Raw genomic sequence first — 20359 nt, forward strand, 5'->3', positions numbered from 1 at the left:
TCATAAGAATGGTAAAAGGATCTTTAAGCCCACTGTTTTAAATTTAGTCAATTAACCTACGCTAAGAACTGAGAATGCAAAAAGAAGGAAAAGATAGTTCCTACCCCCAAGATGCTGACAATTACTTAAATATCCCAAACATAGTAAGAGATAAGTTTTACTGATTCCCAATAAATCAACTATAATGCCTAGCAAATTTAGTCCTATTGAAGGTTTATGTTATACAGTAGCAAGCACTGGAATAGTATTCCGCCTCAAGGCAACTCAATTAACCTCTCCAGACCTCAATCTAGTACAGATAAACTAATCTGAGCTCCCAAATAGATTGGAAAAGAATGTTTGAAAAGCAGACTTGAAATACCTACTCATCCTCATTTTTAGATCCTTAAACTTCTATTTAATTGTTCAAAATGAGGGGCAGCTAGGTGGCGCAGTGGATAAAGCACCGGCCCTGGAGTCAGGAGTACCTGGGTTCAAATCCAGCCTCAGACTTTTAATAATTACCTAGCTGTGTGGCCTTGGGCAAGCCACTTAACCCCGTTTGCCTCACAAAAAAAACAAAAAAAAAATAGTTCAAAATGAGGTCATATTAATTAAAATCACTACCTTTTTTACTTTTATTAATATTCCTGGGGAAATCCACCTTTGGTGAAATGCTGTACACAATTAGTGAGATTCTGTTGTCAAAATCTCCAAGTTTGATCTCCATTTTAATAATTCAAACACAGATGGATGTGCCAGACCAAGAGAAAAGGAAGGCATTATATAATGACTAGGAACAACTCAAGGCTGTAATGAGTCATAAGTTCATAGATGCTCTCTGTGGTTCCTTTTACCTCTGAAATCTATGAATTAACCTCTCACAGTCTCAGGCAACTCTCTAAGTTGAACAGTTCCTATACTATTAAAATCATAGGTTGAGACCAAAAAAAAAGATAACACTGCTTTTGGAACTTTCAGGAGCCACCCAAAGTTGTTAGAACAACACCACTACACAAAAGCTACGTGGCACAATGGATAGAGACCTGGGCCTGAAGTCAGGAAGATTCATCTCCCAGACTTCAAATCTGGCTCCAGACATTTACTAAAAGTGACCCTGGGCAAGCCACTTAACCCTACGTGCCTCAGTATCCTCACCAGTAAAATAAGTTAGAGAAGAAAACTCCAATTACGTCACTAAGAGTTGGACACCACTGAAACGACTCAACAATACTGATTTGTGAATTTTCACTACTGAAGCTCAAACAATAGGTGTGACCCTCATTAGACACCACACTGTCATCTCTATCATCTTGTAATCTAATTCTCACTGCAATGTCCTGAACCATTAAGAAAATTTGGATATTTGTTACCCTGAAAAAAACCTTTTTAAATCAAGAAATTTGGAAAACAGGTGAGGGGCAACTGGTCATTTATCACTGAATGCCTACCATGGATAAATATTTTTATACACAACATACCAAATGCAGCTCATATCTTGTTGTGCTTTTTGATTTTTTTTTGCTATTTTTTATTTTACAGAATTAAGCAACTTGACTCACAGTCCCAAAAATAAGAGAGTAGAAGTGACAAATGAAGAGTTTCCAGTTAACAAATATAAAAAGTCTTGCTCTCCAGCTACATCAACTTATGCTTACCAAAAGAGTTGATGTTGAAGTGCGCCCAGAAGTCGACGATGACGAAAGTGTATTCTGTTGGGTAGATAATGTGCTAGAAAGATAAAAGAGAAAGTGTTTTCAGCCAAAGGACCTCAGCCATCTATTTCTGCTTGGGCAAATCAGACAAGTCATTTAAAAAACGAGGGGGCAGAGGTGAACCAGAGAACCATCAATCACTCTACTGGAAGTGATCAGTAAAACAAGTAGTTGTGGGACAACTAGGTGGCATAGTGGATACAGCACCAGCCCTGGAGTCAGGAGGACCCGAGTTCAAATCTGCCTCAGACATTTAATAATTACCTAGCTGTGTGACCTTGTGGAAGTCACTTAACACCATTGCCTTGACAAAAAAAAAGTGATTGTTGGAAAATGAAGGAAACTTCACTCCCCCCAACCCCAAAGTTCTTAAGTATTCTGATTGTAGCAACCTCTGCTATGGTTTACAGAATTTTAAGACTTAGACAATGTTTTCCATAGACTTTTACTTGAGCTTAAGAAGATCATTCAGGCAGTAGATGTTTGAGGTAGAATTTGAAATTGTTCCTGATTTCAAATCCATACACTACTCAAGATAGACTGTTTGTTGAATGTCAGTAAGAACCTTAGAGGGATATAGTGAACAGCAGCATCCCCATTCACTCACCTGCTGTGTTGAGTGGTGGTAGTATTTGGAAGCTCCTCACTGTGGCTCAAGCCACCCAATGCAGATGAATGTTGATTGGCTGTGGTCAGCAAGGAGGCTGCAGATACTGTGTCATTGAGAGGGGGGATGCTGGGAGCAGAGGGTGAGTCAGATTTCACCGCAGGGCCAGTAGCACCTATAAAAAAAGGGCGGGAAAGGAAAGGAAATAACAATTTTAAAAGCCTTACAGGAAAAAGGAAAAGAAAGAGTAAAGATGTGGCCACCATTCTATGCTGCCTCAATTATAAGCAAATAAAATTACTAATAATAGAACACCTTGATTTCTATAGAACCTATTCAAAAAAATGTAAATATTTGAAAAGTTATTATTTTATTCATTTGAAAATAATTTCTTTTCATTTCATTTTCATAAAGGGAAGGGTAAATCACCAGCTCCATTACAAAGTAACTAAGACAAAGGGATATTTAGGACTTTTCAAAATTACTAAGTCACAACTGAGGTAAGACTATAACTCTTTCCTGATTGTTAGCTCCAAATTCTTTTCAGTAAATTATAATGTTGGGGCAGCTAGGTGGCATGGTGGATAAAGCACTGGCCCTGGAGTCAGGAGTACCTGGGTCCAAATCCGGTCTCAGACACATAATAATTACCTAGCTGTGTGGCCTTGGGCAAGCCACTTAACCCCATTTGCCTTGCAAAAAAAAAAAAAACCCTAAAAAAACCACAACACTATAATGTTATTATCTAATGTGATTGTTTGCAAATTGTTTTACAATGGAAGAACCTTTTACTTTAAAAAACACTTATACAGAAACCCTTCCAGTAAATATTTTAAAATATATGCAAGTGTCTATTACTACTATTACCAAATGTTGCTGATTTTTAAAAAGCTTTGATTCACATGTTATTCTAAATCTATCATCATTACAAACACACTTACTGCAAAGGATATAGGCCCTTTACCTACTGGTGTTTTGTAAAACTAGCTCATGCTATAAAGATAATTTGTTTCCTTTAAGCCCTTTTATTTCCCCATTTATTTTATAAAAGCAAAAATGGAGATAGTTTTGATTCATCACATTTCCACTTTGAAAAAGTTTTATAAATTTTAATTCAGTTTTTTGATCAATAAAATAAATTCCTTTACAAGGCACAAGGGATTCACTAAGTAGGAGGGACCTTATACATCTAAAATTTACAGACTGACTAGTTATTGTCATTTGAACTGGGTTTGTGGATATTTGTTTTTAATGTCCATCTTATTGTCTATATTTGCTTTCTTATCCCTTAAAATTCCTTGATCTTGTCTAATAATTCACATTTTTTGCACTAAGCATAGTTTTAAACAAAATCACTAATGGAAATAAATTCTGGTTCATCAATTCCTTCTGTTAAAAATCAACTATCAACTGATTATGTATTATACAGTATTACTGGATATACTTAGAGAATGATTCTCAGAACAAAAAAGTTTATCCTTTTGATCCCAATGTTCTTCATCACTCTAATGGTTTTCTGTAATTATGGAACATACATATTGTACACAACTGACAGAAAGCAAAGCAGTTTGTCTGATGATAAAACTTCACGAACATCCTTCTAATACGCTTTGTGAAATCCAGTTTGAGAAATACTGGTTATACAGATACTAGAACAAAGGTCATAAAACAAAACACTTTTAGTTAGAAAGAAAAGCAGGGGACACTCACCTTCAACAGATTGTGTGGTCTGTAACTGTGTGGCCTGCACAGAGCTGAAGCCATTCTGGAGCAAGAAAGAGACAAACCTGAGTGGGGGGGGTGGCTTAGCCCAGACTCAGCTTCTAAAAGTAAGCCTTTCTCATCCAGAATTCAGAGAAAATTTATAGGTTAATCAAAGGATTAACATACTTCCCACACCCAGATAAAGAAATTTGTGGGAGTCTTAGAGGGAAAGATGTATATGCATTGGGGGAATAGCTGGTGATAACCCACAAACTACCAAGAAACCCAAAGCCCTAAAAAGATGCTAAAAAGACTTACAGACCCAGAGCAGTGATTCTTAGGGGGGGGAATGTATGGAAGTAACACAGTTCAGCCAAGCCATTAATTTGGCAGCCTGTAGATCTGGCAATCACTCCACATTTCCTCTTGCATACACTGTCCCCCCCAAAACTGGCCATAAAGCAAAGCCAGATGGGGTCTACTGGTATGCACCTAGCACTCTAGCAATCAGATAATCCAACAAGATGGGGCAGGCACTGGACTAGACACAAACCCTGCTACATCAGCTGGGATCTTTACATTTATTCCTCCAGGGAGAATGATTCTTTGGTGCCAAGAGAACAGTCAGCTGGGCTTGGCCCAATCGCAGTAATGTGCTCTCCTTTCCTGCTTCTGCCCAGGTGCTCCCCAAGGACCCTCTGCAGCATTTGTAGCAAAGTGAAATGTTGAACCATAAGGGATTTTGTCTCCTTGTTCTCCCAGTCATCTCCCAGGGGCTGCTAAACAACCTACCTTTGCCTGAGTCAGGTCCTTCTGGGGAGACGAGGAGATGGAGTTGGGGTACCGCCGAGTCTGTGTGGATCTCTGTTCATAGAGCGGGCCCTGAGCACTGTTTTGGGAGGTATAAGTTGTCGACTGAATTGGGCCGCTCTGGTAGCCAGACTCCTGACTCTGGTTGGACGAAATTGTAGATGAAGACTCACTATGTGAGATGAACAGAGAAACACACCATCATGTGAGGAATAGATCAAACTTACTAATGGATCAAAGTTGTCAAAAAGGTCCTACTAAGCCACAGCACTGCACTCCAAAGTTACCAAATCTATTTCCACCAATTTCCCAGACACAACATATGCCCTTAATACCAGTGCCACAGGCAACAATATAGTTCAGAAAACCTGTCTGCCAACTTTGATTAGAAGGCACAAGGGATTCACTAAGTAGGAGGGACCTTATATGTGTATATTTCAAACTTCAGATACATCTAGGCTACACAACATTCAATAATAACTATTTGTATTAGGTAAACACTTATGGTTTGCAAAGTTTGATATATATATATTTTATCTCATTCGATCTTTAGAACTACATGAGGTAAGTTCTATTGTCATCCTTATTTTACAAAAAAGGAAACTGAGACTGATAGAGGTTTAGATGATTTGTCCAGGAGCTAAATCATTTAGCTCTAATTTAAACTTGGGAAGATGTGAGTTTAATTTGATTCTATCAATTACAAAACCAACCTACAAAGTACTAAGTGTGTATCAGGTCCACAAATTCCTTGACAAGTAATTATCCAGTTGAAATTTACCTCCCTCTTATTTATTGTTGCCAAGCAACAATACTTTCAATATATCAAACCACTTCCTATTCTCTCAATAGCTAAGTAAACTAAGAGATACGATATTGCTTCTTCCTCTGCTCCTTAAGGAGACAAGTTATTTCAGATCTTTAGTTTTCTCCCATTTTATGAAAAAAAGAAAAAGTCATGAGGAATAATCATAATAGGACTAGTGCTATCAATATAGATATCCCATTGAACAATTACATTTTGAGTCCTAAGCAATGGATTCATCCTCTATTACTTTACTTAAGCAAGTTTAACTTCAGTACCACTTCCTGGGGATTCCTTTAATTCAACAAACATTCATTAATATAATTATAAAGGTCAATGAAAGTGTGTCCTTGAGATGATCCAGTTTTATTCCCTGGGAGCCTCAAATTGCTTAACTTCCATTCTTGCTTTAAGTCTTCAAAGTTTAATAGGCAAGTTATCAGTAATTACTTGGGGAGAGAGTCTTTCCACACCTATGGGAGGACAAGATCATATAATGACAAAGTTTTCTGTACATCTGCTAACCTTGGGGGCTCTGAAAAGGGCCAGAAAGAAAGGGTATCCTTTGGCACACATTAGTCCCACTTTTCTGGAGTTCAAAGCTACAGATCTTAGTGGTACAAGCTTTATACCAAATTGACAAGGATTATATTAATAACATTTTTCAAAGTTAGGTAAGTTGGTCTCAGCTACTCTTTTCTCAAATTTGAGCCTAGTAGCTTCAACCTTCCAGCACCATGGATAGCCACTGTATTACAGAAACTATTCATTAATCAACCCTCACTCTAACAATATGAAACAATTTATCTTTTATGTCACTTATACTTTGCATCTACACTCATTATCTACCTATACTTACCATCCCTTGCATTAAACCCTGCCCCACTTAGGACTTAAACTCAGGTCTTTATGACTCCAGATGCAAGATTTTATCCCTTGCATCATCAGCTGCCTACAAAAAAGCCAATGACAGCAAGCTTTTCAAGTGTTTTGAAGTCTACACTTCACACATCATTTGCATTAAGTTTGAAGAGTTACCAGAAGAGCCAAAAAAGTCATATAACACATTACTATTCCCTTAAAGAAAATGACAGATGACCCTGACAGTGTTGATTTAAAGCACCACAAAACACAAGAACATTAATAACAAAATACAATTCTCTCTAAAATATGAAAGAAAATTTACTTTCTATTTCTCCTTCCCTACCCGAAACAGATTTAGGCTACTTTTGGATCAATGGTCTTAAAGTGACATTAACCTAAACCACAAGATAGCAGGCAGCTTTGACTTGTACCTTGCAGTGCTAGTATAGAGACTGCTTGGAGTCTGACTTGAGGAGGCGCTCGTGGTAGGAGTGGACTCATACTCTGAGAGGACAGGCTCTGACCCAAACTGTAATGCCCCAAACTGCAGGTTTAGCCCTGAGATATCCGCTGAGCCAGGCATCTCCACTGCCAGAGCAGGAATCTGTGGAAAGGAAATACAGGAAGGAAGCTGAGTTTTAATGAAACCTTTTAACAGGCTCACAAAGTTATTCTGCTCTACAATTAAAGAGTTCATTGTTCCATTGTTACTAAATTAAAATAAATATTTAAATGTAAATTGGTTCAATGATTCTGGAAAATACTTTGAAACTGATAACCAAATGATTAAAATACCCCATACTCTTTCACCCAAGGAAAAGGGATGAAAATAATAATAGTTAACATGTATATAAAGCTCTTAAAGGTTTAAAAAGACCATTATACATGTTATTGTTTGATCCTAACCATAATCTTATAAATTTGATGCTATTATCCCCATTTTCAGATGAGGAAACCAAAGCTTCTAGAGATTAAGGAATCTGCCCAAGTATTGTCTAAGCCCAGATTCAAACTCAAATCTTCCGGATTCTTTATTCCAGTGCTCTCTTCACCACGCCCCCAGACAGTTCTCACTGCTCACTAGAAATCAAAATATTTATATTAGCACTTTTTGTATTATCAAAAAACTGGAATCAAAGTAGATGCTTATCAAATGGGGAAAAGCTAAAAAATTAGGGAACATAATGAAGTGTTACTGTGCTATTAATAAGCAATAAGAATGAAGAATAATGATAATTTTGGGAAGCTTTATATGAATTAATATAAAATGATGCAAGCAAGCAGAATCAAGAAAATAATGTACACAAGGATTATAATATTTTAAATGGATGAACACCAAAATGTGAATGCTGGAAAAAAATAATAACCAAGCTTGGCTCCAAAGAAGAAAGAAAAGAAGGCCCTTCCCTCTCTTCTTTGCAGAGTTGGAGACAATGACTGTGGAATGCTGCATCTAAATTTCAGAATTTGATGATGTGTTGAGAATTTTGCTGAATTGTTTTTCTCTTCTTCTTAGTTATAAAGGATGGTTCTCTAGGGAAGCTAAGTAGTACAATGGATACAGCACCAGCCTTGGAGTTAGGGGGACCAGAGTGCAAATTTAGCCTCAGACACTTGATACTGACTATGTGACCTTGGAGAAGTCACTTAATCCCACTGCCAGTAAAAACAATAACTAAATAAGCAAGCAAACAAATAAAAATAAAGGATAGTTCTCTGGGAAAGGAGGGGGGAGATGCACTGGAACACACACACACACACACACACACACACACACACACACACACACACAAATATAAACTGATAAAAATTTAAATAAAAATATCAAATGAAAGCAAGAAATTAGGAGTGAAGCCCCCATTACTTGAACATGATTTCCTTTAAGTTAGTGCCTATATCTATCTTGAGAGGCCCTCATAAAACGACACCAGGTCCCCATAGCTCAAAGAGATCAGGTACCTTCGAAGTCAAGGAGGCCTTTTTCTTCTGTTGCTTCAGTTTCTGCTGAGCTGGCTGGGGGCTGGAGGACTGGTTGTCTGAAGACCCCGGGGACATCTGTGGAGCTGAGGTGGACTTGCTCGGCAATGGAGAGGAAGGAGCTGGAGGTGCAGCTGTAGAGGTGGTCACTGCAGGTGGCTTTTCCTGCAGGAACACCTCCATCATGGCTGAAGATGGGGTGAAGGCCTGGCGCTTTGCAAATGGGCTGTGGACTGCTGAATCTGTTGGGTTCTTCAAATCTGTTGGAGAAAAATAGATGTCTATGTGTGACACCAAGAAAAGGATACAGAACAAATTCAGAAAACTCTAGTCTAAAGTCCAAGATTGTGCCTATGAGGTATTAATGCTCTCTCGATGCAGGCTAAGAGACTGGCTTCATTCTGATTGGCATCATCAACACTCTAGGGCAGAGATAGAAAACAGAGATCCTTGGGGCTGACTCTTTTGACAAGTCATAAATAGCACTACCTCTAGTACTGAACTCCCTAAAGTTGGAAATATCTGCTTTTTACAACCAACCCAGGTGAACCAGAAGAAACACACCGAAATCTTTTGGTCAATGCAGAACCTCCAGACAAAGATATAGGAACCCATTCAATCAGATAAGAATTAAGATGTATAGCTTTATAAATTCCTATGATTCCCCAACTGCCTGGGTTCAATCTATTTGGCCAGGGTACACTCTGGCTGCCCCTTTCATCACCCCATCATACATCTCTACCTACCCACTGGTAGCAACATTACAACAATAAGGACTATAACCTCCTGGCTTCCCTTACCATACTGCACCAGCGATGGGGATTGTGTTGTAGAGCCCATGTCCCAAGAGGAAGTGGTGGTGCTCCCACCCGACTGAGAGTGCTGAGCTGCCAACTGGGCCAAAGCCTGGGCTGTCTTGAACTGCTCCAAGAATTGCGAGCCTGTGGTGCTACCACCTTTAGCTTCGCCGACATCACCAAATCCCTTTCCTAGCATGCTCACCTGCAGATCAAGACAGAATCACAGAATTTCACTAAGGAATTCACATGAAATTACTAGCTTAGAACGACATAGGCCGGGGGCAGCTAGGTGGCATAGTGGATAAAGCACCGGCCTTGGAGTCAGGAGTACCTGGGTTCAAATCCAGTCTCAGACACTTAATAATTAACTAGCTGTGTGGCCTTGGGCAAGCCACTTAACCCCATTTGCCTTACAAAAACCTTTAAAAAAAAAAAGAAAAAAAAAAAAGAATGACATAGGCCAGATGAGTCAATCCTATACTTCAAACCTCCTGTTCGGAAAATATCAATGGCTGTTTTTATAAAACAAACCAACTTGATTATCCATGATAATGAGGGACAAGAAAACCAAATAACTGAAATAAAGATAACCCAAAATATTATTTTAACCAATAATGCAAGACTCATTTCCACTTGTAGTTTTTCCACAAGACGCCAAAAGGACATCTTGGGAGTTTCTCCTCTCTGCCCCATAAGTAGACGAGATTAAGAGATGAAGACAAAAAAAGACTTTTATAAACCCTACACTGGATAAGTAAAATATTATGGCTTCAAGAGCAGATTATCAGGTTTATGCCTTATCAGTTTTAAAAGCAGAATAGATGTCCGAGTTTAAGTCCTATCTGCTGTCCAAGCTTATACTTCAGAGTTTATTGTTGCTATATCACCAATCTGTGGATGAAAAAACTAGTCCACTGATTATCCCCAGAAAAAGTTGCTTCCAACCTATTTCACATCAATCAAGTTGTGTAATTTGTTCAAGAGCATCTCCAAGGAAGGAAATTTAATACAAACTTCCTTTAGCACTTATTACCACATAATAATATTGCCAGCAGTCTTCCTCACACCTTGAATTTATTAGACTGCAGTCCAGGTACAATTTCTCTGATTCTACCTCAATCTCTACCAGGAACAGCAAGAAAATAAATTATAGGAGTTCTAGTCAAAGTTCTGAGATTACAGGAGACAATTTCATATCTCTAGTGAATTATAAGGAAGTCATTTAATACAAGGTACTAGATAAATACTTCAAAATATTTCATTAGCCTACATACCCTATCATAATTAAGTGAAAATACTAGAATTCTAAAGTAATTTTAAAAACAAGCCAATACTGAAATATAATTTATAGGAAATCAATTTAATTCAACCACCATTTAAGATCCTTATCATATGAAATTCTGGTGCAAATATAAAACAGTTAAAAATCAGATAGAGCTAGAATGGTCAACCCCCTCATTTTACAGTTGAGGAAAATTAGGTCTGGTGAACTGAAACAAGTTATCCCAGGTAAAACAAAAAGTAATGTCAGAATTTCAATGTAGATCAACACCTATATTATACCATATGTTGACCTCAGGAAGTTGATAATCCAATTATGAATTAAACTTATGCTTTTTCTCTCTTGGAGACTATGAAGCAAAAACTAATATATAGAAACATTTCATAACCTAAACAAGGGAAGAAATCAAGCAAAATATTCTTAACCAAACACAAAACAAGTAACACACAGGGTATGAAGTTGAGGTTGGAGTAATGGGAAATATAAATATAAATATATTTACTCAGGTAAATGGAAAGGAAATGGGAAACATCATAGGTTAATAATATTAGATATTTCTCTAGCACCATGTCTTTGACAACAAGAAACCTAAGCCTTTTAGGATCAATACATAAAACAGTCTTGATTCCAGAAGCAGATTCCAAAGGCAGCAACTACCTTTCACAGCTCTAGTAAGTCCAAGGCTTCATTATACAAGGATTTAATGTGTGGAAACAAGGTTAAGGGACAAGCTAATTTTCTTTAGAATAAGACACTCAACCATAGCTCAGGATATTTTCTCCTAATTATCCTCTTAAACCACTCTATCTACATTCTGGAAAGAGTACTAAGAGTCATAAGAATTGAACTCTAACCCTAGGTCTGACACTTAACTAGCTTTGTGACCTTGGGCAAGTCATTAAACTTTACTTCTATTTGGTCACTAGTAAAACGATCTTCATTAAACCTTTATCTCAGTATGAAGATTTTCTAAATCTTAATTTTTTTCACCAAGACTTTCAGAATAATTTCCTCAACATTTGATGAACAAGAACAGAAACTGCTTCAGTCTCTATCTAGGCACAAGGTACCATACTTTGGCTCATCTTCACTTCCTTGGATTTTTGAACCTAGTTGGTACAGTGCTCTGTTTTTCAACTTCTGTGGTTTATGGAAACAATGCAATTTCCATCTCCATGATGAAAAAAAAAGGTTGTGGGAAACAAATTTTACAACTAGTATTTCTAACAAAGGACTCATTTCTAAAATATACAGAGAACTGAGTCAAATTTTTAAAAAATCAAGTCATTCCCCAAATGACAAATGGTCAAAAAGCATATGCAAAGGCAATTTACAGATGATGAAATCAAAGAAATCCATAGTCATATGTAAAATTTCTCTAAATCACTATTTATTAGAGAAATGCAAATTAAAGCATCTCTGAGGTACCACTTCAACCTCTCACACTGGACAATATGACCAGAAAGGACAACGATCAATGTTGGAAGGGATGTAGGAAATCTGGAAAACTAATACATTGTTGGTAGAGCTGTAAACCTTTCTGGAGAGCAATTTGAAATTACGCCCAAAGGGCAATTAAAATGTGCATACCTTTGATCCAGCAGTATACTTACTGGATCTATACTCTGAAGAGATCATGAAAAAGGGTAAAAACATCACTTGTACAAAAATATTCATAGCAGCCCTGTTTATGGTGGCAAAGAATTGGAAACTGAATGAATGTCCATCAATTGGGGAATTGCTGAACAAATTGTGGTATATGTATGTGATCGAGCACTATTGTTCTATTAGAAACCAGGAAGGATGGGAATTCAGGGACACCTGGAAGGATTTTCATGAACTGATGCTGAGTAAGATGAGCAAAACCAGAAGAACACTGTACATCCTAACAGCAACATGGGGGTGATGATCAACCTTAATGGACTTGCTCATTCCATAAGTGCACCAATCAGGCATAATTTTGGGCTATCTGCAATGCTATCTCCATCTGTGATGGAGAATACTATCTGTATCCAGAGAAAGAATTGTGGAGTTTGAACAAAGACTATTTATTTACCTTCAACTTAGGGGAAAAAACCCATTATCTTATTATGTAATTTTGCTATCCCTTATACTTTATTTTTCTTCCTTAAGGATATGATTTCTCTCTCATCACACTCAACTTAGATTAATGTATAACACGGAAACAATGTAAAGACTAACAGACTGCCCTCTGTGGGGGGTGAGGGCAGGGAAGCAAGAATAGGGGAAAAATTGTAAAATTCAAAATAAATAAATTAAATCAAGAAGGAAGATTGTTGACTATCAAATCTTGTCAACCTCTTAAAGCTTATTCAATTTAATTTGAAGCAACCTCTTCTTTCTCGAAGCATCTAAATACTGTGTTAACTCTTTCAAACTTAATACAAGACAACTTTTTACCTATATCTAGTTTCTATACCTGAGTGGTAGAAAAACAGACACTAGAAACTTCTTAGCTTCTGACTAATTCTTGAAAGGGATGAAACAGGAATAGGTGAAAAGTTTACCCTACTTACCATGCTGTGATGGGAGAAGGTGCTTCCTGATGCAGGTTGTGATATGGTGTTCTGCTTTGAGTTACTGAACACCAGAGGCTGGGCCAGGGAAGGAGCCTGAGATGGATCCAGATTGGTTGATTCATTCTCCAATGAAGAAGGTGTCTTCCCTAGTAACACAGCAAGATCGATCCTAACAAAGAGAGAAATAGTATTTGAAAAACAAAAGCAGAAACTTCCAAGTATCCCCTAATAACCTTGGCTCAATTACAGCATCACAAGTCTGAAAGGCAAATCAGATGACAAAGTTTATCTTCTTTGGGGAAACCTACAGTATATAGGTAGTCCTGAAAAAAATAACAGGTTAAGTGAATATATGGTGTAGTAAACTGTATACAAGAGGCAGCTTGAGAGAATACTGCTAATTTGCCAGGTACAGTGGCAAATTTTAGAATCCTTAAATTGTTTTAGCATAAATTTGATAATTTAGCACATTAAATTTTGATTTGATATGTAACTTAATAAATATGGCTGAATTCACTAAAATTTGGGAATTTCACTCAAAAATTTGAATACATCTCAAACTTATTTAAAAATCTAAAACACATGTTTAATATAAAACCTTTTAAGAGAGATTCTTTCAAAAATTAAAGGCATTCCTAAGAATATCACTAACATCCTACATTTGTCATCACTCCTGGACAATCATTACAAAATGGAAGACTTGAACATCAAATCCAATGGCTGATAGGACTGGTTAAAGGAATAATGAGAATTGTTGAACAGAGTTGTAATTCAGGATCAAACTAACCTCAGGATCTGATCTCTTGACCTTGGCTATAATGGAGGTTACAAAATCAGCACTATAAAGTAAATGGATAGCCTACTGAATTTTCAGAATTCAGAAGTGGATGAGAGAATCTTCAAATGGATCCCAATAATAGTTTTATTTACTTGGCAAAAAACTAGCTTTATGGTAGGCTTTATTTAATGCCAGGAATACTGAAAGTTAAACTGGATTAAAAGCAGTTCTTAACAACTTCCAAAGAAAATAAGAATATTAGGAAAGGCCATGTGTAAATGAGCTAAGCTTTAAAGAGTTATACACTCCAAAAGTAGTAAATGAGGAAGGAAAACATTCCTTGCAGTCAGTCTCCACAAAGGAGATAGATGGTTATGTAATGAAGATAGCAGAAACATTTTTCAGAGAATTGAGGTGGATCTAAGGCCAAGATTTACATCTTAACAAAAGCTAGTGATTTTGGCTTATAGGTCTAATATAACAATCACGTAAATCTGATTAGAGGTTCCTAAAAGTATAGGACAAAATAAGAGGCTTATTCGAAATTCATCCCCCTAGTCATTGCAGACACATGAAAAACAAAATTTATTATACAATTTTCTTACCTCTGACCAGCGGTGATTGTCACATTTTCTGCAGGCAGAGGCACTGAAGACACATTAGAGGCGGTGAAGATCTTGGTCTCAGAAAGCTGAAACAGAGATAAAAGAATGAGTCACTCCTAGCTCCAAGTAGGCTGTATTCAAAGAGATACAGGGAAAAGGTAATTTAGCCTCAAAGAAAGAAACCTGTGCTGCCCAGACCCCTGATACACCAAACAACTTATTTCTTCAACAGATCTGAGGTATTCTGGTCTGGAATTAGGGAGAATGACACACACACAAACACACATACAGAAAGATTTTACTCATAATAAATGTTAATTAAGAAAACCCAGCAGAATAAATGATCAAAGAGTCACAGGATCATAGATTTAAGAGCTTCAAGTGAGGCTATAGCTGTATCTAATAATGATGAAACTGGGACTAAGAGGTAAAGTGAGTGAAGTCACACACAAAGCTTAAGCAACAGAACTGGGATTCAAACTGGGGTCCTTTTGACTCCAAATCCAACACTCTTCACTGTATTATGATGACCTCTCCTCTATAAAGTCGAAGTGAAAAAAAAGTATTGTCTAAAAAAATTTTTAAATGAAATTTTCTGTTAGAAATAATAGATTTAATCAAATTTAATCAGAGATAAAATCACTTCTTCAAAAGGATTGAACCAAATGTTCCAAGTTTCTGGAGGACAAAGGAGAATTTATTAAAGGTTCAAGTCAGTCTGCTCAGGTGAAAAATCACTGTCTGATGTTCAATATACCTTGGAGAAAATACTTAAGGCCTGACACCTAGGATTAAGGACAGTATTAGACATTGCCATTTGTTTGGCCATTAAGTCACCCACAGTGAAGACTTTACAAAGAACAGGAATATGAACATAACTACCAACAAAATGGGGACTCAATCTTGGAAGTCAACGCAGAGGTTCAAAGCATGAAAATTTCAATTCAGAGCAGAGATGTAGTTATTACAATTCAGGTTACCTAGGTCATCCTAGGGACCTTCTTTTATATGCAACTTTATTTAATTGCATATTCTACTGGAGTCCAGCAATATTAAACACAAAATGAAAAGGGCTGCAAGATCACTTAAATTGTATACTTAGCTGAGGATTATCATCCATCCTTCTACTTCCTTTGTATCTCATATATAGCTTAGTATGAGTTTATATAAGGAATAATTGCTTAGAGTGACTGTGGAATGAACTTCATGATGTCATGGTATGAGTGTGTTGGTTATATTGGGTCTCAGCAATTGTTATATAACATAATATCATCAGAGTTCCATTTTCAACATAACTCTAAGGACTTGTCGCTCTCCTGATGATAAGTTACAGAAAGCTGCTATATATATATGCATGAAGTTCCAAGGTAAAATTAAAACCTCTGTGTAGCCCCACCCTTCTTTGAATCTTATATCAGGGAGGATCTTCACATGTCATCTGAAATGGTCATGGGTCAATATCCCATAGCTAGTTGTCCTCAGTTTGCTAAGACCTGGTTTAGACTATTAAGAAATAACAAGTGGGGGCCAGTCAACTTCTACTCCTGAGCATTCAGTTTATGAAGACTTCTGGGAATGCTTACATCTTCATTCCAATCTTCTGTACCCCATTCTTCTGTTGCAGTTCTCCATGCACCTAGGTATAAAGTGAAGAATTGAGAAGAAGAAATGACTTATAAGTGACTTTTAAAAAAAACAACTCAAAAAAAAGTAAGGCATAATTCTAAAATGTTTTTCAGGCAAAAAAAAAATGATGGGAATCTAGGGGTCAGAAAAGATTCCCAAGAATAAAATCATGGACCAGACCCTCCCAAAGTGGCATCTCTAGATATATATGGCTTCACATTCATCATCAATGCCTTTCACAATCACTGCAGCTGCAGCCACAGAAAAAAAAAAAAACCCCAAACAATTATCCACCCCACTTCCCACAGGACAATGCCCTTTACAACACTCAACCCTCTGGCCTAGTGAGAATGACCAGGTTAGATAGTAGGATGGCAAAAGGCAACATAAACAAGAGCATGCAACTAAAGCTTACTTAATTGAGATAAAAAAAAAATCCCAGGTGATCTGAAGAGAGATGGCAATATGATTTAATAGCACAGATGGACTCAGTAAAAAATGGTTTTGATGATAGTTGATGAGAAAATAGTGAAGGATGAGAATCTAAATCTAGAGCAGTGAAGCAGAAGATAGGGTTTTGCATAAAAAGTGCTAGACTTGGGAATCAGAAGAGACCTGCATTTATAGCCTAATTCTAAAACTTACTATGACACCATGGTCATATGACTTTGCTGAGTTTTCAATTTCCTCTTCTGCAAAATGGGGATATTACTTTACACTATCTCTCTCACTAGGGAAAAAAGCTTTGTCAATTATTACCTGCCATTTACTTAATTTCAAAGTAAGGACATGTCCAAGATTGGCTCAAAAGTCACACTGTGGAAAGGTATGTAATAACAAAGTCAGAACTAAAGGACACAACCTCAAGTCCTATTCAATCAGAACAGGTTTAATATTGAATGGGGAAGAGACTTGGATGGAAGAGAACAGACAAATGGCAAAACAACTTTATTCCTTGGATCTGACTGTTTTTCTCAGTTCAACCTGGGTATCTCTGGCTCCATTTCATATACTGACTCCTCCCTTAAGATCCATCCCTATCCTTGTCTAATTTAAAAAAACAAACTGGTCTACTTTTGGGGTCTATAGGAGAAAAAACTTGAAGTACAAAAAGGTTCATCCTATTTTCCTCATCTCCAATTCTGTCTTTATCATCTTATACTTCATAGTTATTCTCAGTAAGTTCGAATGTTGGGGGGAGGGGAAGACTGGGGGATGTTAAAAAAATTAGATGAATTCTTTTCTACTCTAAGACTTTTTTTTGGAAACTAAAGAATCATATGCTGGGGCAGCTAGGTGGCACAGTGGAAAGAGTACCAGCCTTGGAGTCAGGAGGACCTGAGTTCGAATCCAGCCTCAGAAACTTACTAATTACCTAGCTGTGTGACCTTGGGCAAATCTCTTAACCCCATAACCTTGGGGGGGGGGGGGGGGGAAGAATCTTTTGCTCTCTGCCTGATAAGAGAAAGGACTCCCTCTTTCCAAGACCAATTTTCAGAATACCTCCCAAACACAATAGATTTCTCACAAGAGAAAGATTTTTGATGGAACCAAGTAAGAAAACCTATAGACTTTAGTCTCTGAAGGAAAACATTCATGTGACACTTGTAACTTCCAACTCAAATCTCCTGAACATTCAACAATACTAAAAATTTATTTTTTCTAACAGAAAGGCACGTTTAGCACAGTGACTTTTTCAGCAACATCTTAAAACTCTCCAACAGGGGAACAGATATTTCTTCAGTCCAAGCAGAGGTCCAACTCTAATCTATCCAAGTGGTAAACTATATCCTACTCTCTGGAAACAACTTCTTCCTTCCTCCTCTTCTTTTTCCTGCAAATTTGCATTTCAACTTGGGTAGAGTCAAGTCAAAAGGAGACTAGCTGGCAGAAAATTTTCTGGTGACTTTGGTGGGAAGGGAAGAATACAGAAACCTGAATGACACTGCTTCCTATGAGCTGCAAAATCATATGGTGTAGAATTGAGGGTGGGTTTAAAATAGAACTCTTTGAAGAGGCTAAGGAACAGTGGGAGTTGAAATGCTTTTGATGACCAAATATTAGGGTTTCCTTCCCATCAACAGAAAACATAGAAAGCAAACATCAAATATTCAATAAATGAGAAAAAATTGAAAGATAGAGACAGAAATAGCAAGAAATAAGTCACATATCCACAGATATTTCAGTTCATAAAAAGCTATAAAAAATAATATCCGGGGCAGTTAGGCGCCTGGATGTATCATACCAGGAGCAGTCTCAAATTTTCGGGGATAATTTGACCCCTCAACCCCCATGAAATCAAGTCCTGAAACAAAAAGAAAAGAAAAGAAAAAACAACCAGTGAAATTTTGCTTATGAATGAGAACGTTTGCCCCCAGTACACAACTCCCATTGTACCTGTGGATATTTTTGGGGGAGGTGGGGGTGTAAAATTTTTTCCCCTAATTTTAAATTAAGAAAAGATGCTAGAAGTTGCTTTTATGGAAACACAAAAATGGATCATGCATGAGGGTATGTTCATATCATGAATTAACAATGATGGAAATGCATGAACCTGGAGCTTTAACACTAACAGGATAATGGATGGTAATATCACACTCAATTTCATTCAGCCACAAATCACAGCATTTCAAACTCTAGTCTCCCAAGTCAACCTGCCATTCTCCCACTTTAGCAGATAGAAAAATAGTCCTTTGTCAACCATTTGTTTGTTCTGTCAATGAAGACAGCTAAAAACAAAGGGCTAAATATTAAATTAGTAATCAAAAACATTAATTGCAACATTCATATAAAAGAAAAATGAAACCAGTCACCTCTACCCCCCCCAAAAAAGAACCCAGAAGAATGGAGAGTTAAAATAATTTAGGAAGAAAGCAGAATGGTCAGGTATAGTAGGAATTCTAGGTATCTGGCCAATAATATCTTGAACCTCCATTCAATGGGGCAAAGTGGATTCAGGAGATAATAGCCAAATGCAGAGAAAAAGTAGGGGAAAATTAAGGAAAAACATTTGGATAAATATTTCAATTCATGCCAAGAGCCCCCCCCCCAAAACCCCAGAGATTAACCCCCATCTGGTTCTGAAGGGGATAGTAATGAATTTGGGATCTTTTAACAAGGTGCTAGAATCCAAACATCCTCCATAACTAGAAAAATGGTTATAGAAGGGTTTCCTCATGTTGGTCAATTGCTCAACCAGGCAAAGGATAAGATCTTCGAAAGTGGAAGGAATTAGGGGAGAACAAGGAGTCCAGGTAATACTTAAAACACACACATACACACACACACACACATACACACACACACACACACAAATATATACCTTGTTATTGTTAATGCCACACAAACTTAACCTCTGCTTTTATACACACATCCACTCTGTTGGTACCAAGCTGCCTCAGGAGAACACACATGCATCTTGGGTAATACCCAATAATGCTATATCCCCCTCAGGACTATCTGAAAAGGAAAACTGGGAGGTCCTCTTTCTTGCCTGATTTTTGATCCCTGATAGAGAAGAGAGTAAAGGGTTTCTCTGCCTTGGGGCTAGAAAGTATACTGGCAGTAGAGGTCTGGATTAAAGTACTCTTCCCCTTCAGGAGACAGTAGTTTAAGTATACTGTTCACTCTTCTCAAAGAACAGAGATGTCCCAGTGAATACTTCAATGCATTTTAGAAAGCTAAATGGTGAATTATAAAATGAATCCTATCACTTATCCTAAAATATTTTTCTATATCTGTCTGTATCTCAAAAAGATTAGCACCCCAGATTCCCAGGGGGAATAACAGAACATATAAAGAAGGTTAACTCACTCGTCCCATCGTCTGGCTCAAAACTGCCAGTATTGTTCCACGTGTTGCCACTACTATTTCCATAGTTTTCATCGGTGTTGGTTGGTTCTGCATAATCAGCTGGGTTAAAGGTTCTAAAACAGAAGGGATAAAGACTTAAAAGATTCACCAGTCTCCAAGAACTTCCACCAAATAGGATTACAGTGAAGGCAGTAAGACTCCTGAACCCTATTGTCCCCAATTCCAGTATAAATGTCCCCACTTTAAAAAACCCACTTGCTGTCTGTTGTTTTCTTGATGTACACAATGTTTCATAGTAAAATCTGAACTTCATGTTTACTGCCTATTTAAATTAATATGGTACTATCCATTACAAAACTTCTATGAGATTTCAGGGAAATGGCAAACATCTAAAGCTGCCAAAAACAACAGAGACAACCTAAGCGACAACCACTTTTTAAAGCAAAGTAGCAGG

At 37.3% G+C, this 20359-nt stretch overlaps 1 protein-coding gene across 19 annotated transcripts in view; it reads right to left on the reverse strand.

Moving 5' to 3' along the window:
• The window catches only part of UBAP2L (ubiquitin associated protein 2 like), a 45343-nt gene that overhangs the window by 12782 nt on the left and 12202 nt on the right, over nt 1–20359 (reverse strand). For 10 of the 19 annotated variants that reach the window (XM_074223397.1, XM_074223395.1, XM_074223401.1 and 7 more), the window contains 12 exons: nt 19906–20018; nt 18338–18397; nt 16050–16102; nt 14467–14552; nt 13081–13252; nt 9262–9463; nt 8444–8721; nt 6916–7088; nt 4798–4987; nt 4012–4066; nt 2302–2476; nt 1638–1710 (listed from right to left, as the gene is read on the reverse strand). In XM_074223397.1, coding sequence (XP_074079498.1) covers nt 1638–1710; nt 2302–2476; nt 4012–4066; nt 4798–4987; nt 6916–7088; nt 8444–8721; nt 9262–9463; nt 13081–13252; nt 14467–14552; nt 16050–16102; nt 18338–18397; nt 19906–20018 — 1630 coding nt within the window. The remainder of the gene's footprint in view (nt 1–1637; nt 1711–2301; nt 2477–4011; nt 4067–4797; nt 4988–6915; nt 7089–8443; nt 8722–9261; nt 9464–13080; nt 13253–14466; nt 14553–16049; nt 16103–18337; nt 18398–19905; nt 20019–20359) is intronic. The other 9 variants (XM_074223407.1, XM_074223403.1, XM_074223405.1 and 6 more) reach the window with 1 other exon arrangement.

The sequence above is a fragment of the Macrotis lagotis genome, chromosome 2, assembly GCF_037893015.1.
Source record: "Macrotis lagotis isolate mMagLag1 chromosome 2, bilby.v1.9.chrom.fasta, whole genome shotgun sequence".
Taxonomy (NCBI): domain Eukaryota; kingdom Metazoa; phylum Chordata; class Mammalia; order Peramelemorphia; family Peramelidae; genus Macrotis; species Macrotis lagotis.